The sequence below is a fragment of the Ictalurus punctatus genome, chromosome 6, assembly GCF_001660625.3.
Source record: "Ictalurus punctatus breed USDA103 chromosome 6, Coco_2.0, whole genome shotgun sequence".
Lineage (NCBI taxonomy): Eukaryota > Metazoa > Chordata > Actinopteri > Siluriformes > Ictaluridae > Ictalurus > Ictalurus punctatus.
This window is the reverse complement of record NC_030421.2, coordinates 14,078,015-14,105,984: the sequence shown is the minus strand read 5'-3', so window position 1 is coordinate 14,105,984 and position 27,970 is coordinate 14,078,015. Positions and strand designations below refer to the sequence as shown.

Genomic DNA, 27,970 nt, shown 5'->3' with positions numbered 1-27,970 from the left:
CTTTGCAGAGTTTTGACCAAGTCACGGCAAAACCTCATGTCGAGCCAAGGCATCAGCATTGTTTTTGGACCGACTCTGATGTGGCCTGAGCTGGATGCGGGGAACATGGCTCTCAACATGCTGTACCAGAACCAGATAGTAGAATTCATGCTCATTGAATGTGTGGAGATTTTTGGACCAGAGTCCAAGTAACAATTGCTTAAATATAAAAGGAGGCATGATTTTATGATAGGACCAACATGCACATTTGTAATCCGTAAAAAGGAGACAACAAAGTAAACATAAAAGGAACGTACAGGACTTTGCTGTCTGAGAAAATGCATCTCCTTTTGTTGCACTTTTTTTTTTGTTTTTTTGTTGTTTTGTCATATTCTGGTCTTAGCGAAGGCTTAAGCCGTGTTTACTTTGTGCGATTTTTGAATTGATTTTATGGTCTCGTACGAAAATCGTACAATGTAAAAGAATTCTGTGGATGTGAGTTGAGAACAGTGTTCTTAAAAAGATATAATGTGACGCGCTCACGTCCAGACAATTTAGTACCATTGTGAACAAAAAAGAGCCAAAAGTTCTGGCAGGGTCAGAAACGTTTTTTTTTTTTTTTTTAATTTAAATCTCTGTGCTACGACGCTTGTCTAAAAGTCGCCATTAGATGTATGGTGTAGGTGTATGTAAAAATTCACAGGATAGCTACAAATGCAAATATAAATGAATCACATATCTTTACCATTCTAAATGCCTGGTCCTATGAACGGTGACTTGTATAGCTACCATACATGCTAACAGACAGGGAAAAAAATATTAGTATTATTATTTTTGTGTGCGTGTGTTTTCTCTAACATTTCTACTATTATACAAACGGCTTATTTCTGTTCACGGTTATTTTTCTTTCGGAACAAGTCCGGAGCACGTTGATTGATGATGTAAGCAGAACATTGTCATTTTCTTTAATCGCAGGTCAACCGCTAGAGGTGCTGCGTTGGCGATGCCACAACCTTCCATGGCCGTGTCAAGAGAGCGAAATTAGCTGCGCTCTCTGGGTGGGAGGGATGGCACATTGTCTCTCCCTTGTCAGTCATAAAGACACAAGCAAATCGTAGGCATCTGAGAATTCTTGTATGCAGAAGAGGACAGATACCTCATTCTGAAGAGTGGGTTACGCTGCCCTGTGATGCAGACGTTGGCTTCACATGTCCTGGAGGAACCAAGTATTTGCCCCATTCTCCCTGCTTGGTAGTTGTCATGTGATAGGGGAGAGTTGACCAAATGGGAGAGAAAATTGTGTGTGTGTGTTAAGGGTGTGGGGGGGATGGGGGTATGCTAATAATACTTAGCATCCTGAATGGATAAATGTACAAAACTCAGAACTCTTTTGTTCGGTCACTTAAAGGTCAATCTGATTTGAGATCTATGTCTATGTCTTGACTTCCTGATCAGTTTTGACTTTTTTTAGTGAAGGCTTAAGCCTTTTTGTTTACTTTGTGCGATTTTTGAATTGATTTTATGGTCTCGTACGAAAATCGTACAATGTAAAAGAATTTGATTTCAGTTTTGATTTTTTGACGTGCAGGGAAGAAAATGGATTCTTTATGTTTTTTTTTTTTGTTTTTTTTTTAATCATCACTGTGTCATAAAGACGTGTGTACTCTTGTAAATAAAAAGTGATCTTTTTCCCCTTGTCTTTTTAATTATGTTTACATGCAGTGCCAGCTGTATATTTCTTTAGGTTCAAACTAAACAATGAAAGCTAGAAACATTTTATATACCGATTACATGCATCATTTCTTTTTTTTTTTTTCCCCCTTAACATTTTGGATTACATGGTTTTTTGCTGGAGTTTGGAAATCATATATTGGTCAACCAAGTTAAAACCTCACCAGCTATTCAGCCAGTTATATGCATCCTTCGAGTCGGCACACTGTTGTGAAAATAGTTCTAGGGATCTTCAGAACTGCCACAGCGAATATGCAATGGCCACAATCACATCAGTTTCTATTCAAACTGCCAAAAGTTCTCTCCAATTTCCCCAACAGCGGTGTCTTTTTATTCACTCTCCGCAAGCCAACGCTGAGAAGCGCTGCATGAATGTGTTTTTTATTCCGTCCCAGAGATAAGACGGAGTCTGTAATTACGTGGAGAGCCAGCGCTCTAAATCAGACACTTCATTTTTTTGGCATCGAGTCAAGCAGCGATGAAGGGGAGTGGAGAGCAAGGGGGATGGGCGACACAAACCAGACACGCGAGCTTGCAAGTTTCACAAAAGAGGGAGAAATGCATCTGGATGCTTGGAGTGTGACCATCCTGGCAGTGCCAGTTATCTCCAGATCTGGAATGAGCAGGGTCAGGCCACTGGGACATCCACTGCTACATGTCGCTCACCACAAATAAAACAAAAACAAGGCTGGATGTGCTGCTATGTGTAGAGGAGCTGAGATTTGGTGACGCCTTGTGGGTTTCAGTCAAAGAACATGAATCGATTCTATCTAAACATAATGGAGCATAGTGCTCCTGCTGATCCCATATGCATTCTGCAGGATATTCTGGTTTCTCTCACGCGTGCATACGGAATATTAGTACATACTGCTCAGTTACACTATACTGGCTGACTAAAAGTTTATTTTTCTTCTCTCTTCTGAAAATGTTTCTTTGGGCAAATGTAATACACCTCAACAGGAGCTTTAATAAACATGCAAATCTGTCTTTCAGAATATACGTTTTCCATATGATGTTGAAAGAAAGCTGTAAAAAGAAAATACATACATACATAGGCCTACTGTTACATACACCTTTTATACGTCGTCTTGGCTGGACATGGCTCATTTCTGGCCAAAAGTAATACTGACCTGCAAATGCAAATCATGAACCTATAAGCATCACCATGTGGCACAAAAAAAAACAAAAAAAAAAAACAAATGAATACATCATTAATTTTTGCACACCCAAAAGCAATAAGAAAACGGATCACATCATGGTGTCCTGTAAACTTCAGGGCCGTGTGAAAGACCAGTCGACGCCATGCAGACTTCAGGACGAGATGGAGACTGTGGGCTTCGTGTTTTCCCTAGGCGAGCCAAGACGCTTCGCGTCTAACGATTTCATGTTCTAACCGGAGACCACTGCGCACTCGAGAACCCCCGCCCCTCCACCTCACACTCAACACACACTTTTGTTTTCCCATCCCTCTTGGCAGAGCTTCATGGAAATGGGTGTCTTTGTAAGGCTGAAAAAAAAGACTCAAAAAAGTAAATGAAAGCATAACAATGCTGTGTCCTTGTGAACTGCCTGCCATGTTCTAACCACCAGGCCCCATTAAAAGGGGGAGCATGTTCCAAGAGAACATGGCAGCATATTGATAGCATATGACTGTGTCACACAAGGACAGCGCTTTGCCTCAGCCTTGTTTTTACATTAGGAACACTGGCATGGTTAGCATTAGTTCTTAACTACTTGTAAGTCTTTAATATAAGTACACAGAATATGCATTAAAGGATTTGTAGAATGATCAAAAATGGTCAGTGGGTTACATATTACATACACACACTCACTGGCCACTTTATTAGGAACATGCTCATTCATGCATTTATCCAAATCAGCCAAACATGTGGCAGCATCATAATGCAGAAACTCATGCAGAACTTTAGGTCATGTTCACGTCAAGCATGACGAAAATGTGATCTCGGTGACTCTGACTGTGCAGTGGTTGTTGGCACCAGATGGGCTGGTTGGAGTATTTTAGAAACTGCTGATCTCCTGGGATTTTCACCTACACCAGTCTGCACAGACAGAAGTGGGAGTAGTTGTAGTGGGTGGACAGACAGTTGTCATTGAACTTCACAAGTCTTTGTTACTGCCACCTGTGTGACATTTTCATCTCTATTTTTCCATATAAGAATTTTTAGGGTTACTACATAATTACACTTAACCACCAAATCTGACATTCTTTTTATCAAATCCTAATTGAGTTTTAATGTTTCCCTTGAATTTAAAGTTCCACTAATTAATTTCAAATGCTTTCAAAAATGATGGCCATAAAAATAAGGAAATCTTATGCAATAAAAGAAGAAGAAGAAAATCCACTACGCATTAGTTTCGAGGGCAGAAACGCCTTGGTGAAGAGAGAGAGAGGTCAGAGTAGAACGGTCAGACATGTCTGAGCTGACAGGAAGTCTACGGGAACCCAAATAACCATTCTTTACAAATGCGATGAGCAGAAAAGCAACTCAGAAGATACAACACGCAGAACCTTGAGGTAAATAAGCCCAGCAGGTTCCACTCCTGTCAGCCAAGAACAGGAATCTGAGGCTACAGTGGGCACAAGCTCATCGAAACTGGACAGCTAAAGATCACCGTCACCTGGTCTGGTGAAACTCAATTTCTGTTTCAACATGGTAAGGCTCTGAATTTGGTGTCAACGTTCAGGCTGGTATTGTCTCAAACTGGTCCCATGAATATATCGATGACCAAGTCACCAAATCTGAGCCCAATAGACCACCTTTGGGACGTGTTGGGATATGAGGTTCACAGCATGAACGTGCAGCTGACAAATCTGCATCAATTATGCGATGCAAGAATATCAACATGGACCAGAATCTCAACACCTGGTGGAATCCATGTCACCAAGAAAGATGAGCTTGTTCTGAAAGCAAAGGACCAGTATTAGCATGGCATTCCTAATAAAGTCGATTTTACATGTAGTAACACTTAAACTAACATTCTGGCCGTTTGATTTGCCCGAGAACTAAAGGCCGACAAAATACGAAAGCTGTGTTTAGGAAACCAAAATTGCTGCTAATCAAAATTCCCATTTCATGCACAATCTAGCCTCGATACTCTTTTATTTCAGAGGAACATTTCTTTTTTTTTTTCCCCACCACACACACACACACACACACACACACACACACACACTAAAGGTATTCATTGCTTAAAGTATTTAATTCTTTAATTTTCCCTTTCAGGTTTTAGAACAACAGCCAAACAGAAGCAGGATCACTGCTGGGGCGTGAAATTAATGCCACTGTTTCGCGTTGATAATCCATTTTTTTTTTTAAAAAACACCCCCAAACCTCCTCCCAACAACAATCAACACCTTTCCGTGTAACTTGGGGCAGCTGTTGCAATTTTTATGTTGTAGTCAACTTTATTAGAGACCACAGAAAGCACAGCTATAGAAATGTCAGAATTAAAACCCTTTATCCAGTGTCCTGCGAAAAAGTAAAAGGGTATGTCCGAGATAAACACATTTTTAACCAGCAGCCGCAAATCTTCTGTTAAGACTGAGAATCTGTGAGGTGGGTGAGGGATTAAACTGCCAGACGCTCAGTGTACAGTAGTGGGTGGAAAGGCAGTTATCGCTGGACTTGACAAGTCTTCGTTTCTGCCACCTGTATTAATTTGTCCTGTGTTTTTGGCATATCAGAATTTGTAGTGTTACTACACAATTACACTTAACTGCCAAATCTGATGGACTACTGGATTGACAGCCAATCAGGAAACTGCAATACTAGAGGGTTTTTTTTTTAATGTTAGTAAAGTCCTACTATACCGGGCCTTTCTTCTATCAAATCCTAATCGAGTTTTAATGTTTGCCTAACATTTATAAGTCCATTCATTTCAAAAGCCTTCAAAAATGACTTGAAAATATAAGGCCATTTCACGCAACCAGGCTTTGAGTTTTGGTCTGTTTGTGTCACTTCGGTTCCTCCGATACAGTCAGTGAGGAGCAGGAACATGGATTAAAACAGCCAGTGAAAAAAGGGCTTAATGCCTACTGCATTTTACAGAGGTTGCTATTAAGTTTTTATATGTGGGGTGACATTTTGTAAGTGCCGAAACAGCAGTGGTATAAGCTTTACGGCGTCATTAGGTCCTGACCTCAGGTTGGCCAGACTCGTCTGGCGCTGCAGGAGAGGATCCTCAAACGACAATGGATCTGTCCTGGCACTCAGGGGTCAAAGCAATCCGTTTTTGGAGCCTAACATACCACGGCAAGACATGGTGTTGGCTTTCGCCAAACCGAAATGTGAGAAATCACATTATCTCCCTTAAAGATTCTTTTGTACTAGTATCTTTGCACATGCTTGATTATGAGACTGAGACCACTGTACACGAATCCATGAGTGGGAATGTCCCTGAAATAACACATCCATCAAGTGGCTAACCTCTCTGCATCTTCTGGAGGCAAGAAAATCATAGTTGCACATGAGGAATGCTGATCAAAGATATTAGGAACCATTTTTCAACCGGAGGTGCGTCAGGTCCTATGCCAAAAGCAAGAACGATGGGCCTCATTTTGCTCTCAGAAAATAAGGGAGCTATATAACAACCTGATTTCATTTCTTCCTTTAATTCCGATCTCACATCTGCTGCACCTGAATTAGCAATACATTTGTATTAGTTGCATGTCACAAAGGCAGAGGTAACAGTTTAAAAAGGGATTTATTGTTGTAATTTTTCCCCCAATGACCAACTTAAACGATTTCAGCATCGCAGATTAAAAGGGGGAAGCGACCAAAGGGTCCAAGCACTCACATGCGGTTGACATGCAAACACACTTATAGGGAAATATGTTATTTCATCTTCCTCTTTACATTTCTTGACTACTTATAAATACCTAGTTCTTGGGCCCCCTTAATTATACGGCGGTTCATTTCCAAACGCAAACACTATGAATATATTTAGACACAACCACAGCGCTGCGAAGGCCTCCTATTAACCTTTTCTGAGCCTTGGGGGACTCTGTCACAACCTGGCAACCCCAGGTGCAGCCCACAAGAGCTTCAAACCACAACTTTGGCCGCCACTCAGCCTGAGTGGGAAGCGAAGATTCCAGCCGTGCAGCTCTGCTCGGGCACGAAAAGGATAAAAATGGATCTGAACCGAAATGTGAGGTGGCACCGCCTAAGCGGAAAACATGGACGGCGGTCGCAGGTTTCTAGGTTGTTTATTTTTTACTTCTTGTTTTTTTTCTCCTCTCCCTTAAAACTATGCATGTAAAAGAACTCAGCGTTGAGGTCCTTGTGCTGTGGATGTTGTTTTACTGGAGAGGTGGTGAGGCAGAGGCAGGTTTGTGGCTGTGTCTGTTATGAGAGTCATGAGTAATGCTTTATTTTAGTTGCCTGTAGGACATGTTTGGGACATTTTGACTGCTTATTCTTGTACTCCTTTTGTACTTAATGTATTTTCCATTTATAATATACTACTTACCTGTTAAGCGTCGCATTAATCAATCACTCATGATGACCGCATTATGGATGAGTTTCAAGTTATGAATTTTACGCGATTTAAAAAAGACGTGCTTTAAAAGAACTCCGTGATACGGGATGCTACTGATAAAGTGCTGCTAAAATGGTCCTTTCACATCACATGTCAATCCGATTGAGGTTCGTATGTGCACATCTGTCATGACGTGTTGCTGGAACCTGTCATCAACAGAGATCTGTACTCCTGTCCCAAAGCGTCCCAGGAAAACCTTTTCGTGTTCACCTAAAACAGAGGTATGACATATGATCAGGATATGAAACGATCAAATCACTGCTTAAAATTCTAACTGAAGAATGTGGAATTTGTGATCAAGGACCCCCCCCCCCCCCCCCAAAAAAAAAAAAAAAATAAATAAATAAACAAATCAATCTCCGTATAACTGACATCCATAATGTGATCAAAAGTCATTATGATATAAATATTACCAAACCCGAAGATGTAAATAAAGACCTACCTGAAGAACATGTTGTCTCGCTAAATGAGGATGCTTACAGAAACCCTTAAGTCTCTTAAAGAGTTGCTCAGGTGTTGAGTACAGATATGAACCTACATTTTTTTTTTTTTTTTAAAGAAAAAGAAATACATTTTTCATTACACACACACACAAAAAAAAACCTCAAAGCACTGAGCAACCACTTCCAGCATTAAAAATGCACCCGACTCCATGCTGTGTTATGTTTTACATTATTCAACTGGGCTTGGGTTTTCTTTATTTAAATAAAGAACACCAAAATGTGTTATGCCCAATACTTTAGGCCTTAAAATTAATTACTTTGGTATAATTTATAGCTTTTGTCTGTGACAATTACTATTTTGCGGTGTATGAAAGGCTATGTAATTTTGTCATCGTGTCATCTTCAATGACAAATTCTTCAATAGGAAGAAAAGCAAAAAAAAAAACAAAAAAGGTGAAATCCTACCAGGGAATATTTCTGGGTAGACAAGAGCCTTTGGACACAGTGGGTAGCAACCACAATGCACTGCTTCCAACCTGTAACACCAGGTCAGTTTAACAGAAAACTCTAATTAGATATAAAGCTATTAATAAAAATAATAATAATAATAATAAGAAGAAGAAAATATACTGCTACAATCCACTTACATTGTGACAAAGAATATGTTTTTTTTTTTTTTTTTTAAAACATCTTAGATGTGTATTTTCTCTCAAGCAGTAAAACAGTCGAGTCTGTTTTATCCGTCGATACTTTTTTCACAGTGGCCACTGTAACGAAGCGCCTTTACAGAGTCCCATATTCCGCCCCCTAATGAGCAAGACGCGGGTGACTGCGGCAAGGAAGAACTTGGTTAGCCGGCTTAACGAAGAAATCATAAAAGGAGCCAAACCCCCAAAGGAGAACTCCTCTTCTTTGTGGATCTGTTTGCTCAAAGTTTTGGCCCAACACAGCCAGGGATGGACTTCACGCTTCGCAGTGTCCATGTCAAAACTACAAAATCCTCAGTGAATACTTAAATCTGGGGTAAACTTGGCTCCCGAATGACTCGCCTCATACGAACCCGCCCTGTTAGCTGCCAGCGGAAAATGACCGGCTGTTTAAATATTTTGTAGAATGAGCGTTAATATTTCACGAGCCCATGCATCACTCGCCTCGCCATCAGATCACCATCTCATTCCCCATGCTAAAGCCATGCATATTTTAATATCCGATTAGCTCGCTGACAATCAGCTCTGAATTTCCGTAGATTTGACTGAGCGACAGGACAGGACTTCTCAAAAATAAACTTCTGGTGGTTTTAATGTCGATCATGGTAGGGGGGATCTGGTGTGACACTTTTCTCTCAGTCACTTGACACAACAAGACAAGAACTTCTGTGTCATCTCACAGCGAGAAATAGAAAATACCGATCCGCTTTCTACAACGAACAGCACCGTGTTCTCAGGAGACGTGTTTCGAACACTCTATGTCTAATGCAAGCCTCCGCCTCCACCCTGATCTCTTTTCCCTCAAACGCTAGACACTAATCAGAACTATAAACTAAATATAACCACCAAGTGCAACCAACAAATGTTTCCCTTGCTGATCTACCGCCGGGTGAGCGTGGAAACTCGTAGGCGCTCGGCTCCGGTCTCATGAAACTGATTAAGATCAGGTCCATGTCAATGCAGTTAATGTGCGAGAGCACAAATGCTTATCAGGCTTTTCATCTCAAATATAATTAGCCGATCATTCTGCTTGGCGGCCGCGCTGTTTTTCTGCCGGGCATGGATGGGTGTCTGCTGACAATTAATTAGATTAGGCTAATTTCCACAATAACGAGGACAGAGTGCGGTAGAGAAAGTCCCTCCACGTGGGCGTGGTGCTGCTCATCATGTGACGAAAGTTACATGGGACCAAATCAAGGCTGCCAGTAAATTTAGGTAAACGTATGTCTAGCTAATAATATACTGGATCTACTATATAAAACATTTCACTCAGGGTTTTATAAAAGTTCATGGCCATAATGTACAGATCTACATAGTAAAAGCATGAGCTTGGGGTCTAAAGCCTATAAACTCTGCAGGTGCTTAATTGCAGGAACTCGGTGTATGCAGCCACACACATCCAAACACACACACAACCACATGCTCAAGGGCCTCCTTGTTTATTCCCTTTGCTATATTTTGACCATGTGAAATCACAAGCAAGCGCGCTCTCTTTTTTTTTCCTTCTTTCTTTCTTTTGAGTCCCTTTGAAAACGATCAATGCGTTTAATTACCATTCCTGAAATCGTACACACTAGACTGTGATTATGTTGCAGCAGTGACGTAGAGCTGCTTTTTATGTAATACAGCGCTCTCTACCAACCGCTTAAGAGTGAGAACGACAAGAGAGACGCAATCAAAGCTCGACCGTTCTCATTCACGCATGGAATGAACTCTGTACTGTCTGAAATTAAAAAAAAAAAAAGAAAAAAAAAGAAAGAAAGAAGGTGCTTTATTCTTTCATCTTCAGTGTTTTTTCCTGGTCAGGGTCTGGAAACCATGGAGACTATCTAGGACGGGAGGTGAGGATACACCCTGGATGGGATGCCAGTCCATTACAGAGCACCATGCACACACATTCACACATAGGGGCAATTCGGAATAGCCAATCCACCTACGGCATGATCCGGAAGGCGGAAGGAAACCGGAGAACCCAGAGGTAACCCACACGGACACAGGAAGGACTCGAGGTCAGGATCGAAACCAGTGACCCTGGAGCTTGGAAGCACCAAAAAACAAAAAAAAACCCCTATGCTCTACTCAAAAAATACCACTGAGTATATTTCCAGCGATTTAGTCTCTACCAGGCCCAAACGCTGACATTTTTGGGTTCAAACTACACTTCACCCTAACCAGACATGTCCCATTCCAGCTACTCCTAGTCTGATGTAACCACACACCACTCAATCTTATTAGAGGTCTTCAATTTGTGCATGTCTAAGCGAGTATACCCGATTTTGATTTGACTCTGGCACATCTTATACACAGTACACTGTCGACTGGTCCCGCTATAAATTCACAGTAGGGAAACCCCATTTGTAAATGTTAATAAACAATTAAATGTTCAGTAAACGCCCTTCATTAGCTCTCTCTCTCTCACACACACACAAAAGCGTATCCAACAACGTTATTTCATTTTGGTAAATCGTGCGTTATGGATGTTTCCTGATCCTACCACATACTCACAGTGGGGCCACTCCATTCATAAGAGAAAATGAAGAAAACGCCCTTCATTAGCAGACTTACATGGCCACGCCGAAGAACTCGTGCTTGGCCGTGGAAACGACAACATCTGCTTGGCATAGCGTTCTGAGGTAGTCCTCCTTACTGGGCATGAAACCCCAGTGGCGGATGTGGCGAGCCAACCGTTCCTTAGCCTCGGCGAAGATGTCTGCAAAGTCCGAGACCTCGGCGTCAAACACACGGGTAATTAACAGAGAGAGGCAAGTTTCTCCTTCGGCCGCTAGTTAGTTTCGCGAAATGAAAAGAAAGAAAAAAAACGTACGAGGTGGTCGTAACGTTCGGACGTATATAAAAACGGGAAAAGGGCAAAAATAATCAATGGCGATCCTATTAGTGAAATCGAAATGGATTGAAAGAGTTTTTAGCATGATTGCCTTCCGAGCAACCGTAAACATCGTTTCGAAATATGAGTAACATTTATGGCGGCCCATAAGCTGTTTATGCTTCTATAAAAGTTTTGATCTCAACAGAAGAGATGGTGATTCCTGTAAGCTGCTAGGTGTGTGAATTAATTTAAGGAAAACACTATAAATATCCAAGTCTGTCCAAAAGACATTAAAGCATAATCATCTGCTAATGGAAGCATTTTTTTGCCAATGAATACAAGTCATACAGGACTAATGGATGATCTCTGAACTATTTAACAAATCAGTCACTGTTTAGCTGCGGTGCCGATGAAGCCTGAAGGGCGAGGCGCAGAGGCACATAAACAACACGTATAAAATTGACGTCCACTGAGAAAGACACCGAGTCTAATACGGAATCGCTTTCTGAACGTAACGGGGGAAAAAAAACAAACAAACAAAAAAAAACACCTTTGCTTCATGATGTGACCTGGTTCAACTTCCTTTTATTTTGAAAGCAATGTTTCTCAATTTAACTTTCAAAATAAATATAGGTCCCTTTCTGCACTCTAACTCTTCCTTATAGAGATCTTTATGGGTCTCAGCGTACCTGGTACGTCGGTAAACGTCTCCCCGAGGACGGACACTTCAAAGCTCGGCTCTCGCTCGCTCAGCTTTAGCAAGGTCTGGAAAAACAGCTCAGGGTCTTTGTCATGTTCCCTTCAAAGAAAGAAAAAGAATAGGGATATGTCTCATCGGCGCTACGATATTAAAGTGCAGAATTGAAACAAGACGGAGTAATTTCGATGCCAAAAAGAGCCTAAATAAAAATCTGCTTTTGGTGTAGATTTCAGAAACACATGAATATTAATAGCAACAAACACACAGGGTTCTGTAAACGGATCTATCTCTCTCTCTCTCTCTCTCTCTGTCCTTTAAAGTAATAACTCAAACCATCTCCTGCTAAGGCCACACGCCCAAAAATTTCAATCGAAACGCATGAGCTGGAAATAAATATCAAATGGTCCTTCCATCTCTGCCTGTAACACAGTCCAGAAGTGAGGCAAAGGCCCGGGCGCACGGGGTATGCTCCACACTCGAATTGTGCTGCCAAAGCCTTTTCATTTTGCAGCTCATTTCCTTCTTTGAGCGCCTTTAAACAAAAACGGGCCTTCCTTTCCAAAAGTGACGTTTGTTGAAGGTCGAAGGCAGATTACTGAAGCGCTTGACAAAAGATGCCACCCCGCCTGGGCCGAAGCTCTTTAGATGAGGTATTAGCACAAAGCTTATTTATCCTCATTTCCGCTTCTTTTATGCTGCCACGTCCCCCCGTGGCTCGGCGCTGATTCCCTCATTAATTTCACATCTTCTTTGAATTGAACATGTGAATGTAACCCTCCTCCGGTCTAAGCGCGGTTGACCCGTGGTGAGGTGACATGGCGCCTATTACCCGTCCTGTCAGCGAAGTAAATAAAAACGTAATCTGTACACGGCATGACGCCTTATTCCCTACTGACACCCAAGCCCAGGGTTAATTAATATGTCAGCTACGCTACTCCGGGATTGCAGGAGCCTCGATGTGTTGCTGGCACTTTGAGAGTACGAGACGAGAGAACGCAGCCGAATGTCCCTGCCAGTCCTGCAGATCAGGCTTTAGTATACCGAGTTTCATTTGCTATATTAAGTCTGAAAGCACACCCAAATATCCACTGCGGTGCACGTCGCATTCAATTACTTAGAAGCGTCACGGACATTATGTAAGGCAGAGATTTTTGCACACCGTTGTTTTGTTTTTTTCTCCCCCTCTCCCCGGCATTCCCCTTACGACCGCTTCTGTAAACAGTCTTCGCCTGAACGCGGGCTTGATTAGCCGGCCTTCGCTACAAGACGGAGCACAAATAAAACAAATCGAGAAAAGCTTGTTCAGCGGGGACCCTCATTAGCACAGTCCTTTAACACTTAAAAGAATATCATCCTCTAGTTCAGACAGCTATAATTAAATATTCCCCTTTAAGTCGCACCCAAGAGGTGCATTTTGAAGGGGAAAAAAATAATAAAATCTCCGACTATATTTCCAGCAAACGTTAAAAGGATTCGAGTCACGAGAAAGTGAAAAGCGGTAAATTAATGGGACGTTTGAAAGCCCAGGCACGAGATATCAGGGGATTGATAAACTAGACAAAAAAAAAAAAAAAAAAACAGGGGAGGAGAGGAATGTTCCTCAAAGTGAGAGTATTTCTGTATGCATTATAATTCCATATGGAACATACAGTGCATATTCAATTAGTAGGAGGAAAACGTACCCAACGTATTGTTTTGATGATGTTTATAAAAATGGGATTTTCAGATTTTATCTTGGCTACTTGATGCAGATAAAGCTGTTTCCAATTGAGCACTGAAAGGCAACTCTTTTCTAATAAGTTGCACAAAACCCCCAAACGCTGGACTGAAACTGTTGTCTAATATGTTGCATATTTCGGAACGCTGAATGGCAAACGTTTTGTCATTTGGGTTTGGGAATGTGCTGTTGAAGCTGCTAGTCTGGCGTGCGTCATGCTCTTCGATGCACAGTCACTCCGAAATGGCAGAGTTTTGGCTGTGAGCTCGTGGGGAGAGGGTGGTGCCAGAGGAGCGTTCAGGGGCAGTGCCAATGTGGTGCGGTGATGCGTCAGTGCCCGCGTCTCTTACACTTGCTGATTAGTGCCTAGAGAACAGACTGGGAGGGGAGAAAAGAAATTAAAGAAAGAAAAACAGAGTGATGCACAAACATGTCTGGATTTGCAGAAGAGAAGATACAGTGCAGGTCCAGGAGGTTTCCCTTTCCTACTTACAATTACAGAACATAATTCCTATCCACTATGTATATAGCCGTTTTGTCAGTGTTAATCTTTGCTTATAGTGAAAAGAGGTTTAAAAGCATCTTCACAAGCGGGAATCTCGCTCCACTAATATTGGCACCCTTAGTAAATATGAGCAAAGAATGCTGTGAAAAATTGTCTTTATTGTTAAAAATATTCACAAAAATACTCTGCTCTCATGGATATCGAACAATTGCAAACAAAACACAGGTTTATCGAAAAGAAAAGAGTTAAATATAGGTGTGCAACAATCATTGGTATCGCTATGAATTCATATGAGAAAAATATATTTGAAGTATATTCCCATCGATATTTTATACTTTTTAGTACACCTGGGTGACTAGGAACAGGGAATTGTTCAACCATGACTTCCTGTTTCACAGGGGTATAAATATGAGGTAAGACATAGGCTAAATTCCTTTAGCTATTCATAACAATGGGTAAGAGCAAGGAATACAGCTGTGATGTGCGGTAAAACTTTGCTGAGCTTCACACAATGGGAAGTGGCTATAAGAAAATAGCACAAGCATTGAAAATGCGCATTTCCACCATCAGGGAAATAATTAAGAAGTTCCAGTCAACTGGAAATGTTATGAATCAACCTGCAGTATTTTTGTGGATTTTTTTTTTTTTTAAACAAAAGATTAAACAATAAAGACAATTTTTCACAGCCTCCTTTGCTCATATTTACCAAGGGTGCCAGTACTAGTGGACGGCACTTTATATGTTGTAAACCAAAATAATAATTATAAAAAAAACATCATGCTCATTTTAAACTTGTTTTGATACTATATATATGATCTGGAAGGGATTTATATCTAATTTTTCAGTTTGCATGCAGGAAATTTTTATTAAACCAGCGGATAGTTTTGTTAAAGCAAGATAAGATCATATTAAAGCCACCGAATGCCGATAGTCAGGAGGCACGTAATAAATAAACACCCAGGCATGAGCTTGAACCTCGAGTGTGTTGGACAAAATGTACAGCTGCAATACACAGAACCTTATCAACACGTGGACTAGCTTCCTCTACAGATTCATAAATGAGTTTCAGTATACTGGTCATGTAAAAAAAAGTCCTTGTAATGGTAATATCAGTGTGAGTTTATTACTGAGAGTTTACAGCCTCGTGCCACATTTCTTAGATCTGTGTGTGAGGGACTTTTTTCTTTCTTTCTTTCATCTTCAAACGGACAGCTAAAAACTAAAATCTGAAACTCATGTTTAACTTCAGTTTCTACTTCCCTCGCTTTCGGTTAAGAGCTGCTATTCATTTGTGTTAAGCTTTAACACATGAAGTATGATTTGCTGAGTAAAACTCGGACACCGGCTGCAGGTTTTTTCGGCCAATCTGCATGCTCGGAGGTTTAAGTAATGCTGACCGATGGCTAAATATACACGTTGTTCGAGTTTCGGTATTGGTTAGCAATTTTGGGGACTGGAAGTAACACCAGGCTGGTTTTGGCAGATTTGGAAACCCCGCTACTGACGAGATGTGCCGTTCAAGACCGAGAGAACATATTTAATCATTTATATGCTTCAAAAACCATAACCAATTGAAATATAAAAATAAAAGAACTCAAAAGTGTCATTTATAGTAACTCCTGAAAGTCAAAATCATTTATATATATTATATACACACACACACACACACACACACACACACACATACATATATACACACACAGCTTTTGCACAATCAAGTATTAAGCTAACAAAACAACATATTAAGAATATCTATTTACCAAAAATACAATTTGAAGGTTAAGCCTGACATCATGAACACACATCCCTCATAAACGCTTGATTTGTTTCAGCAGTTGTGGCATCAACACCTGCACACACAGATCTTTGACCTGACTGGTCCCGGGCAGCGCCTGCAATTAGACAGCGCTGTAATCCGGCCCAGGATGAACGCCTAACCAGGCCACAAACAGATTAACGATCTGTAAGCAAGTGATGAGAGGGGGGGAAAAACGGGGGGGGGGGGGGGGGGGGGGGGCGAAAAAAAAAACGAAGCTTAGTGGAAAAGAGAAGGGTGAAACAGTACACACTGTGTCACGGCTTAAATCATACAGATAATCCAAGCCTCCCCTTTTTTTTCGAACCAGTTGCTCTGGCCATGTGTAAACCCTAATTTAACTCGGCCTGGCTCCAGCGTTTATGAAACGCGCATGTTGCAAGTCCTTAATCCATCTGTGTTTTGCTCAGTTTTTCAGGAGATTACAAAACGGCCCGCTTTCATTACTGGTACAAGAGTAGGTGAGACGCAGCGACCCAATGCAAACAAACACGGATAAATCCCAGTGCCAGCGAAGAAACTTCTGCACCGGTGGTCTTTTTTTTTTTTTCGCCGGTTAACCTGATTTACGAGCGTTTTTTCAGTCAGGAAACACACTGTCCCCGCCAAGAGATGAGAGCAGAGTCATGGGAGAAAAATGTAGCCCGAAAACCTTTTTCTCTCCCCACTCTGTAGGCTGAGCAGATGAGGCAGAGATACAACGCTGCTTGGTTTCCATTAATGCCAAGCGAAGCTCTAAAATATGGGGAGTGGAAGACATTTAAGCTTCAGCAAAAGCCACAGAGCGGTCCTGCGGGCAGTGGAATATTTTCTCATCCCTCCCCTGCTCTTTCCTGCGAACAAAGCTCAGTGGCAGCGCAGTTCCACATTGTCGTGGGGAGGACGTGGCATCGTAGTGGGCTTCAGCCCCTATTACTGCCGTAGAACTATTGTAAAACAACTGATATATCTGCTCAATGGAGTTGTTATTTTTTTTTGTGCGTGTGTGTGTGTGTGTGTGTCTTCTCCATTTCTGGAGTGAAATGAGAACTAAAACCGCTGTGTACTTAAAAGATCCGAGCAGAACAGATTTAAGATTATACGTCTAGAATGGCCTCGATGGTCCTTCTTTGTTGCACCGAAATGATTGCTTCATGTTGTACCGAAAAACATGTGGGTTGTCCGTGTTCCATGCCCCCGCCTCGCTGTCAAACATAACACACTGATCCAACAGGCTGAACGATTTCTGTTTGGAAACATGAGGAACATTTCGAGATGCCAAACAGTTGGATTCGGCCTTTTGTTCAAATCTACCATGAGAAACATTTGCCATTCGCACTTTGTACCACATTTCCCTTGGAGGTTAAGCAGAGTCCAGTGTGAAATAATGATTCACATAATATACAAAACTTTGTTACAGTTGGAAAGACAGTTGACATACAGGCTTTAGTTTTGCAGGTCCAGCCAACTGTGAACCGAAGTGAACCGCAAAACGTTGAGTTGGACAAGAATATCAAAACACCTACCAACGATGGGGCCAAACGATGTGCAGGGGCCGTGGCATTCCTCTTTCTGGATCCGAACGCTGCTTGGACGCTAGTCGATGCTCCAGGTCTTCTGCAGCACACTCGTGTCTTAGTGAGATTCATTATAATGAATACCGAGCAGGAATAAAAATAGTATGTCAAATTGCATAAATAGAGCGCATATACAGTGAATTTATATTATATTATATTATATTATATTATATTATATTATATTATATATATATATATATATATATATATATATATATATATTATATTATATTATATTATATATATATATATATATATATATATATATATATATTATATTATATTATATTATATTATATTATATATATATATATATATATATATATATATATATATATATATATATATATATATACAGAGAGAGAGACGCGGTTTATGCTATAAACGTGTCAGTTTTATGTCATTTACCTGGCTGCTGCTGTTTCAGGATGCTTTCGGGTATCTCGTGAGTCGATATTATGCCGAGACTGGGTTGGTCTCAGCAGGAGCTTGTGTTCCGGCAGAAATCTAGAAAAGAAAGAGACCGTGGCGTAAATAGTTGCCGAACCCCAAGCATGACAAAGTCGATATTTAACTTTTCCTAACGTGCATTACATCTCTCAATCCCAAGGTCCTTAAAAGTCCTCATGTGCATCCTTTTGTTCCGACCGAGGAACGAGCAATTAACGCGCAACCCCAGTCAGAGAACCCAAAAATGTTGATTACTTTACAAACGAGCACACGTCATCTTTTTTCCTTTGCCTACACTAGGAAATCTGCCACGGTGCCATTTAGTCGTAGACTTCAAAAAAATAAATAAATAAACCCAGGTAGGAGTTTGAGTGACATGCGCTGTACGTGATTATTACAAGTTCGTTAAAAACAAGTCGGGTTTTTATTTTGTGTTACTGTGTGCCAACAGACAGCTATAAAACACGGGAGAGACATTCCCGACTTCCCTCAGACTGCCTATATGCTGCTTCGCTGCACTGGGAGGCCTAATTGTAGGTTGTGCAATGGACTTCAGCCAATTAGCTATCCGAGAGCAAAGATTCCCTCCCGTCGCGTACTGACGCGTTATTATTTTTTGCAGCAGAGCAGAACTGAGGGAGCAGCCATAAGCCTGAGACTCAGCGCTGAAGAATGAGCCATCGATGGCTTGAAGTGAGCATGATGAAAGACAGCGATAGTAGCATCCTATTCGCACTAAACAAATCATAATAAACAATGGCATTACACATAGTCGTTTGATTTCATTGGCTTGCACGCTCCAAATCATGCAGACTTTTTACTTTCAATGCCTTTAAGTCCTCTCTTGCCCACTAGCTACAAATGAATACCACAGAAACCTTGGACCATGGCAAGCAAAACACAGTCCTAGTTTCTCAGATAATCTCTAGTAGACAGTGCCATGCCTTCAGCAGTCATTTCCCAAAGGAAGAAAGTTCATTATTTTGGCCTGACTGAAATGGATCCTCTAAGTAGTGCCTTCGCGGCGCCAAAAACTTTGTGGTGGAGGGCGACGGCGCGGGATGACTAACTACTAACCGATTTAGCACAGTGGCCCACAATATGTTTGCAATACACGGAGGAGCGTTCCAATTGCTGGAGATCTCATCTACTTCAAAACGAAGTGAGCTATAAAGTCAGGAGTGTAAAAAAAATATAAATAAATAAATAAATAAACTTCTCTTTGAGGTACACACATACGACTGACTTTTGTGGTGCGGAAGCCCTTTTTCGCTTTACGCGCTCCTGGTTAGCTCATGGCCCGGCTGAGTCTCAACCCGCGGTCAAAAACTGTTCACTGTCTACGTGATGATTTGGGGTCCTGGAGTGTTTGGGCATCACCTCCACGAAGCAACATTCAGTCGGAGAAATTCATGTCAACCGACAGCAGTCTGGCTGGCGGGAATTTGGTGCTCCAACCTCACCATGTTCTATTTGCTTGACACATTAGTTCACAGACAAATTCTAGAAATAATAATAACCCCCTACTGGATTGTTTACACTTGGTGCAGTAATACTAATACAGATGTAATGGATGCACGGATGACACTAGGCTTGGGTGATATAGATTTTTCTAAAATCGAGATAAACCGTCCAAAACGGGTGGCCTAAAAAAAAAAAGACAAGAAATCAAACATTTCTGCCATTTCAGGTTTAAGAAGAGTGCGGGACGGCGTGATAATATTATCAGCTGTGTCGTCAGGAACTGCTGGTTGGCAGCGGCAACCATGAAATCTCAGCTTGATGGTTGTTTTTTAGATAATTCTGCATTAGTTGCACACTAAACAGTAAAAAAAATAATACATTTTTGACATACCTAATCCTGTGAAATTAGTCGATGTGTAATGTCCACTCAAAGAGCACTAATCGAAGCAGGAGTATTTTATCACTTTCTAATTATCGTCACCATCAACACTATTTGTAAAGCTTTAGATCGGACCCTTCAATTCATTCTTTTGATTAAAAATGTCCATCGTTTCTTCTAAAGTCCTGTTTTTGACCATTTTCTCGCTAGAGAAAAAAAATAGAGGGGAAGCGGGCGGGATTTCCAGGAAGTGTCTGTTAATATGAGAGAGAGAGCTCAGAACATCTGCACTAATCATTCCCGACACATATTTTAAATGTTCTATTGGGGAGAAGTAGATAATCTGCTCTTTTGGCATATTTTCGAGTGAGTACCAGTGTTCTCCGACTTTCAATTGCAGAGCTACTGAACAACATGTGTTTTGTTTGGCAGTTCTGGGTCACTGGCATTACTGGATATCGTGGCAGTTTAAAAACTGTGAAGAGATGATTAAATCTTGTACATTCCTAGACGACACCTTGTGAACGTTTTCTATGGAGCCGTTGTCTTTTAAAAGCGTTCCTGGTCATTTTTTTTTGTCCAGTTCACAAAAAAATTGGTCTGTGTGTTCGGGCTTTTAATCCATATCTTATAAAGCCAGTTTTCGCTCAACATCTGGTAAGCAAAAGTTTTCATACATGTGATTAAGCATCATGTTCTGAGAAACTATCCTCTCTAACCTGGACAACCAAAGGCTTTGCATCCAAATGCTTAAAAACTGGCAAGGGTGTCTTTTAAAAGTAAGTTAATTATAGACAGGACATTCTTAGACTGTTCCACTCTCCAAATTAGTATAGTACTCAAAAGTAAATGATAAACCTTATATCCTCTACCAAACCTCAGAAAACTAAACATCGACGGAGGCCACTCAACAGCCTTGCCTCGACCAACTTGGAGCCAAAGCTAAAGTTTTGGATGGATGATTCTGCAAACAAATAAGGAGAGACGGAGCTGGCCTATGAAACACTGCACCAAATAGATGGGGAAAAGAAAGTACTTGGACAGAGCTGTGAGCAATGGAGGTGCTTCACGAGCTCAGAGGAAAATTTCATTTCAAGAGCCATTTTGAAAATTACATGAAGCCGGGTTTGACTAGGCAATAAAAACAGGGCCATGTCCACCGGAGGGAGAGGTACTTAAAGAGAATGCCGCCAATTAGCTTATTTATAAATCAACGGCAATTTCAGTGATGACTTTACCTCACGTTTGATTAAATGTGAAAGGATGGCAGGGCAAAAGAGAGAGAGTGGGTAAAAAAAAAAAAAAAAAAAAATCAAAGTCAAAAATCATTTGATCTAATTTTCTTTATTGGCAATAATCACAAGCGGTTCCGCTTTCCCGGGCTAATGAAAAATGCCATTGATCTTGAGGTTGGCCGATGCAATAGCTCAGAAACTGAAAGAGCTGGAAGCGAGTCAGGCTCGGTCTCTACGTTTTGGGCAGCGCTGCAAAACCGGGCTGAAGTAAAAACTCTCAGGATGACTTAACGCTCCCTGTGCATTAAACAAAAGAGACTGATCGTGCAGAGGTTGAACGTGGGCAAGGGCAGAGCTGGGACTGTACCGCTGGCATCATTAATCTCATCATAACGGGCGTCCTGCACGGTGGCCTGACAGAGGTTGAACATTACGGGCACAGGAGACCTGAAGAGAGCTTCGGAAACGTGGTCCGAGAAGGTCATTATTGCACATTAATATCCACATTCATCACTTTGAACTGACCTCACAGGGGCGGCAGGACTCCCACCCCGGATCTGGCTCGTAGCCTTTACTGCGGCTTGTTAAAATGTGGCGCGAGTACAAAACTGTACCTCTTAAAGCCTGAAGAGAGAGTAAATGGAAGTAAAGCCTTGGAGTGTATCAGTAATACTGTCTGGACAGGTCTGCTTCAACTTAATAAATAGCATCATGTTTTAGAACTTTACTCGCACAATATGAATAAGACCCATAACTAGAGCTGAATGAATAATCATTAAAATCACAACGCCGCATCCCTTCTCAGGGCAATTCGATTGAAGAAGAGCATTTGTGCGCCACTATTCCCTACTATCTGCTTATTTGACATAAGTTACTAAACACACGTTTAACAAACGGGGCGACTGACTCATGCCGCTGCATATCCATCTCGCTCGAAACGTTTCCAGCGATGCGTTACGCATAAACCGTGTTTATCAACTTTGATTTTCACCACTAGGAACATTGCCACGGCTAATTATTTAACCAGCTGTTAACGTGGACTAAAAAAAGTGCAGCGGCCACACTGAACACTTGGCAGCCTGATATGATTAAAGTGCCGTTTTTGAGGAAGTACTAACATTATGGGAAATAAAAACGCCTTATGTGTTAATTCATTTTTGCTCCTAATCTAATAGTTGTACTTTTCAGTGACCCTGAAACTTCCATTGTGGAGCTTGCGGTACACTAAGGATGAGTCAAAAGTATGCCTCGCAAAATGCCAAAACAAAGAAAACCACATGAAATACAATTGTTAACGCAGCAATCCAGCAATGTAAGTGTTACCATGTACAAAGAGAGCAAGTGAGTAAAATTGGAAACATGTAGTGCAAGGTTCTCTACAAAAAGCCTGCAAAAAAACAAAATGTACTATATACAATGTACCTGACTTTTTTCTTTTGTGTGTGATTTTTGCACACAGTGAAGAAAGACGGTAAGTACCTGAAGAAGCTCCAGAGCTTTCTACAGTCGGAACAGACGCTATGGATGTATGTAATGGGAACAATGGGATGGCGCTTTGTGTGTGGCTGTCATGCAAAAGTGAGAGAAATGGGAGAGAAACACCCAACACAGTGGAAAAATGTGTTGTCCTTGAATGGAAATCTTATAAAGCAACAAAATGATCTTTCGCACTATTGACAAATTGTTTAAATGCTCCTCAGGGGGTTTCCAGTGTGCTGGGAATGCAGAACATAAACAAACTCAAGACCTTTTTAGCTCTTCAAAAATTCAGTGGAAACGAGGTCACAAGTGCTACAAGATGACTTTCTACTAGTAGTAGTTATATATTTGTCCATTTATTTATTTATTTATTGGCTCTAGAGGTGGGATGTAATCCACATTACATCTCATATCAACAGTTTCTGTTCCAGCATATGGGGAAACCCAGAGGAAAGTCTTTCCATGTCATTCAGTATTCCACATTACTGAATAAAACTACTCATCAAAAATCAAAGTCTGCTAACTTTTTTTGAATATAAATATCTGAATGATCATGATTACTTATTTCCAATCCCATGGCGAGTCGCCAGTTACTTAGGACAAATATCTCAAGTTGTATTTTTTCATCCTCGTCCTTGCTTCAATCCTATTTATCACGGTTTGCTCGGAGCACTTCAAAGCACCATATGGACTCGATTGTGGCTCGGTCCTGGCACATGCGATCTGTAGATCAGAAGCATGCTGTACCTTTGGGTTTCACCGTTGGATTATTTTCACAGGGGACATGCTGAGGACTCATTGTGACTCTGAGCCTAGAGATCCTTTCTTTGCTTTTTTTCCCCAGAACAATCCAACAAGAACAGCGAGGTACAATCTAACTTGAATGAAACAAATGAGAAAAGGTGCCTGCCAGATGTTCCACCGACAAGATTAAACGCTTGGCGGTTTGATTAAGAAAGCCCCGGACTCTTCATCTCCTCACTCCAACCGCATTACGGCTTCAGAGCAATTGGAAAAGAAAGAAGAAGAAGAAAAAAAAAAAGAAACCGTTGCAAGGATGAGTGATGTGGTGTATGAGGATTTGGAGTTCCAGTGCCAAGTTGATAAGTATTCCTGACCTCTATCGGGCCACGCTCTGGACAGCTCTGAGTTTAAGGAAGGACAGCGCTGAACAGAGTGCTACATCTTCATCTGTGGTGAACCATGTATGAAATTAGACAGGAGGCCTGTGGTGTCATTTGATATGGTAGTGTTTAGAGTACAGATTCACGGCAAATCAAATGGATATCCACAAAGTTACAAGGTATCTGCATTCGACATGGTGTCAAAACCCAATGCATCTTTGTGTCAGTGTAAAAATGTAAGTACATCAGAAACAACGTGAACAACTTTTAGTGAGACAGGAAACACACTTGCCCAGAATTTATGTCTGAGGCTGAATTGTTCACGTAATATTTGTGAAAAGCTGCAGATCACCACAACCAATGCAAACCTCTCAAATGTGCCACGACTTTCCATCCAGAGATTACCACTTGCGTAGTCTTAAACCAGGAAGGCTTTTTCATTAGTGAAATAACATGGCCCAGAACAAGACTTACTCCACGTCCGAGTGGCTTTGATCTAACTTTCCAACTTTGCCATTGTGAAACTTTGATATGGAGCGGTTTCCTTTTGAACCTCATTGAAGGAATCTCTGCAGCAGGATATCCTGCCATCTGCTTCTGCAACACAATCATTGCACGAGTCAGTCATTGGAGGCAGGCCACTCCTCGGAGAGTCACATCAATGGCTTTGAAGCGCTTTTTAAAACCAGCCAAAGAGCCCCCCCAACTTTTAAAAAAGTAACTTCAGTTATCTGCATCGAGTTAAATGGGCCTAATGAAAACCTGTCTTTCCAGACAATGGAATCCCAGTAAGAAATCATTGAGATACTGTTTCTTCTTGATGAGGCTAATTCGACTGGGGTTTCGGTCACATGAGAGGGTGTGTCATTGTTAAAATCGTGGTCTCTAGGATCAATACGGTACTAACGGTCCATTTTACGCCTCAAAGACAAATGGTGCGCTCATCCCAGTAAACATTTAATACCACTTAAGTGATAATAGAATTAGAAGCTTATGTAGTAAATTTAATGAAGAAATGCATAACAAAACAATTGGAAAATGTACCATGACAATGTCCAGTGGTATAGATTAGTCGGCTTATATGTGGAATCCCGAATTTCTTGTGATTCAGTACAAAAACAACCACCGGGCTTGGACTGTTTTATTGCCGGAGCATAACTTTGATCTAGAAGCTTGCATGCTTACTAAACTGTGTTCAGCATCCCTAAAGTTTCGATTATAAATATTTATGAAGCTTCACCACTCCTTAAAAGCATTTCTTTCTACTTCCAACATCTCTTCACCACCCAAAAAAAGAAAAACTTCACCGTGGAAATGGAAAGGTTATCCTACGACATTACACGAATGGATACTTGACTATTACCTCATTAGAAAAGGTGCTGCGAATAAAAAAAGGATTTAAATTCAAAGTGTGTTCATCCCTTCTCCGTTGGGGTATTTTACTTTATTTTACTTTACATATTTTCAAAATTCGTAAACAATGTTGGTTAGAATCCTCGGGCATGTTGACGGATGACCGGCCATGCGTATAATCACTTCCTTACACTCTGTGATTTTCCTGAGGATGGGGCAAATTAGCATCTGAAAATGAGCTGAGAAACACTGTAGGCGAGAACCTTGCGTCATCGCTGTCAGTTCACTTACAGTGCCTCTTAGCTGTGATACACACACACACAGAGCTACATTTAAGCATTTCAAGCGACATAAGAAAAGTTTTGGAGTGCATCTACGCATAAGCACACATACTGTACAGTACAAACGAAACTCCTGGATTCTGTAATGAATTTTGTGCGACAGCCGAATTTTTACTTAGACACAATTAGATAAGCCATGTTGATTAGGAACATGTGACTGATTTATGAAACTTATGAGACATGGCAACATTAAAAGTGATACTGTAGACACTGTCCAAAACTAATCTGAGCTGCCAGTTTATTTGATGGCTCATTCCTTTTAAGTAATGCCTTTTGGATCAGAAGTCATAATGTTACGGTTTAAGCATCTATCCTGTATCTCCATCATAAAAAAATGTACTGATATGAGAACAACATTTGCATGATAGATCTTTATTTAACTCAACAGGGTGGAAATGCCACACTAATCTGTTCTATCAGTAAATTTAAGTATAAGATTGAGAAAATGGATGTATTTTTTCATATTACGCAATGTTACAGATATTCATTTAATGAATCGTTTAATATTAAACATAAACTCACAGACCACTTTATTAGGAACACCTGTGAACCTACTCATTCATGCAATTATCTAATCAGACAATCATGTGGCAGCAGTACAATGCATAAAATCATGCTGATATGGGCCAGCAGCTTTGGGCAATGTTCACAGTGACCATCAGAATCGGGGGAAAATGTGATGTCAGTGATTTTGACTGTGGCGTGACTGTTGGTGCCAGACGGGCTGATTTGAGTATTTCTATAACTGCTGATCTCCTGGGGTTTTCACACACACACACACACACACACACAGCAGTCTCTAGAGTTTACTCAGAATGGTATACATACACACATACACACACACGCACATATATATCAGAATTTGGCACTAACAGCATGAATCCATGGACCCAACCTGCCTTGTGTCAACACTCCAGGGTGGTGGAGGTAGTGTAATGGTGTGGGGAATATTTTCTTGGCACACTTTGGGTGCGTTAATACCAATCAAGCATTGCTTGAACATCACAGTCTATTTGAGTATTATTGCTGATCATGTGCTTCCCTTCATGGCCACAATTTACCATCTTCTAATGGCTACATCCAGCATGATAATGCACCATGTCACAAAGCAAAAGTTGTCTCAAACTGGTTTCATGAACATGACAATGATTGAGTGATTCCTTATATTTAAATAGCAAGGGGTGGGGGGTAATCTTCTCAACCACCACTGGTGTGTAACATCCACCTGGATGATGCAACGGCAGCCATAGTGCGCCAGAATGCCCACCACACACCAGCTATTAGTGGAGTGATGTAGCTAATTCAGAAATGGGGATTATTAGCGGGCCATGATAGAGAAAGGCAAATGGGGGAATTTCGCCAGGATACCGGAGTTACACCCCTACAATGAGTTCAGTGTTTTTCAGTGGCCTTCCCGATCACCTAATCAAAATCCAATAGAACACCGTTGGAATGTGGTAGAACGGGCGATTCGTAGCCAGAAAGTGCACCTGAAAAATCTGCAGGGATTGAGTGATCCAACATCTTGTGGAATTCCATGCAACAAAGAACTGAGGCTGTCCTGAGAGCAAAGGCAGGCCCTACCCAGTATTCGTATAGTGTTCCTATTAAAGTGCTCAGTGACTGTATACTTTTATAATATATTTATTATAATATTATATATGTGTGTAATATATTTAATATTACAGAGTAATGTTTTAAAAACTACACCGGTTTCCTCCAATGACAGAAAAGGTATCACACACAAGTAGAGATGCATCGAGACCAATAGTACTGCAAAAGAAAAAGCTGACTACCTGGTTCCAAGGAACACGAGTAACCAGAAATGGCAAATCTGGCAACAGAGAAGAGCAATAAAGTGACAGGGCAACTACGAAAATAGATGGTGATTTGTTTTACAATTATATACAAACAGGTTAACAAATCCACGTGTATGGTTTAAGGAAATTTCCTGGCACATTTCTAATGTCTACCTTTAACTAATACATACAAAAAAAATGACATGAATTTTTGTTTTCTATTTCAAATAAGGTAAAACAACTGCGAATAGTCTAGTAGATTTAACTGTTGCTAAATAATAGCTGTGAAAATACCTCATATTATATTAGTTCTTTTGGTTTGAACCGAAATTAAAATGTACTTAAAACAACATGAACACAGTGAGATGAATAAATTAATCAGCAGCTATAAATGATTTTTGACTAGAATCTTAAACGATAGTGTTTCATTAATTTCATCACAAACTTAAAAATAAGAGTTTGAAATAACAATGCTAACATTCATTAAAGCTCTAATATGATGCACTATACAAGTATGTAGACACCTGACCATCACACCCATTTATATCTGTTGAACATCCCAGTCCAGATTTATTCCCCCTTCTGCTGTTACAATAAGCTCCACTCTTCTGGGAAGGCTTTCCACTAGATTTAGGAGCATGGCTGTGGGGACTTGTGCTCATTCAGCCACAAGGGCATTAGTGAGGTCAGGCACTGATGCTGGGGTGCAGTCCATCCCAAAGGTGTTCGGTGGAGTTGAGGTCAGGGCTCTGTGCAGGACACTCAAGTTCTTCCATATCAGCCTGGGCAAACCATGTCTTCAT

General features: G+C 40.9%; 2 protein-coding genes across 6 annotated transcripts in view; one reads left to right on the top strand and one right to left on the bottom strand.

Annotated features, from left to right (window-relative positions):
* arhgap15 (Rho GTPase activating protein 15) overlaps positions 1-1,670 on the top strand; it is a 46,767-nt gene extending 45,097 nt beyond the window's left edge. Inside the window, exon 14 of the mRNA XM_017469956.3 lies at positions 9-1,670. Coding sequence (XP_017325445.2) covers positions 9-192 — 184 coding nt within the window. The 3' untranslated portion in view covers positions 193-1,670. The remainder of the gene's footprint in view (positions 1-8) is intronic.
* The window catches only part of gtdc1 (glycosyltransferase-like domain containing 1), a 59,840-nt gene continuing 32,855 nt past the window's right edge, over positions 986-27,970 (bottom strand). For all 5 annotated transcript variants that reach the window (XM_017469957.3, XM_017469958.3, XM_047156178.2 and 2 more), the window contains 7 exons: positions 17,952-18,050; positions 17,493-17,600; positions 11,939-12,048; positions 10,988-11,132; positions 8,181-8,251; positions 7,715-7,806; positions 986-7,482 (listed from right to left, as the gene is read on the bottom strand). In XM_017469957.3, the coding sequence (XP_017325446.1) occupies positions 7,399-7,482; positions 7,715-7,806; positions 8,181-8,251; positions 10,988-11,132; positions 11,939-12,048; positions 17,493-17,600; positions 17,952-18,050 (709 nt within the window). In that variant the 3' untranslated portion in view covers positions 986-7,398. The remainder of the gene's footprint in view (positions 7,483-7,714; positions 7,807-8,180; positions 8,252-10,987; positions 11,133-11,938; positions 12,049-17,492; positions 17,601-17,951; positions 18,051-27,970) is intronic.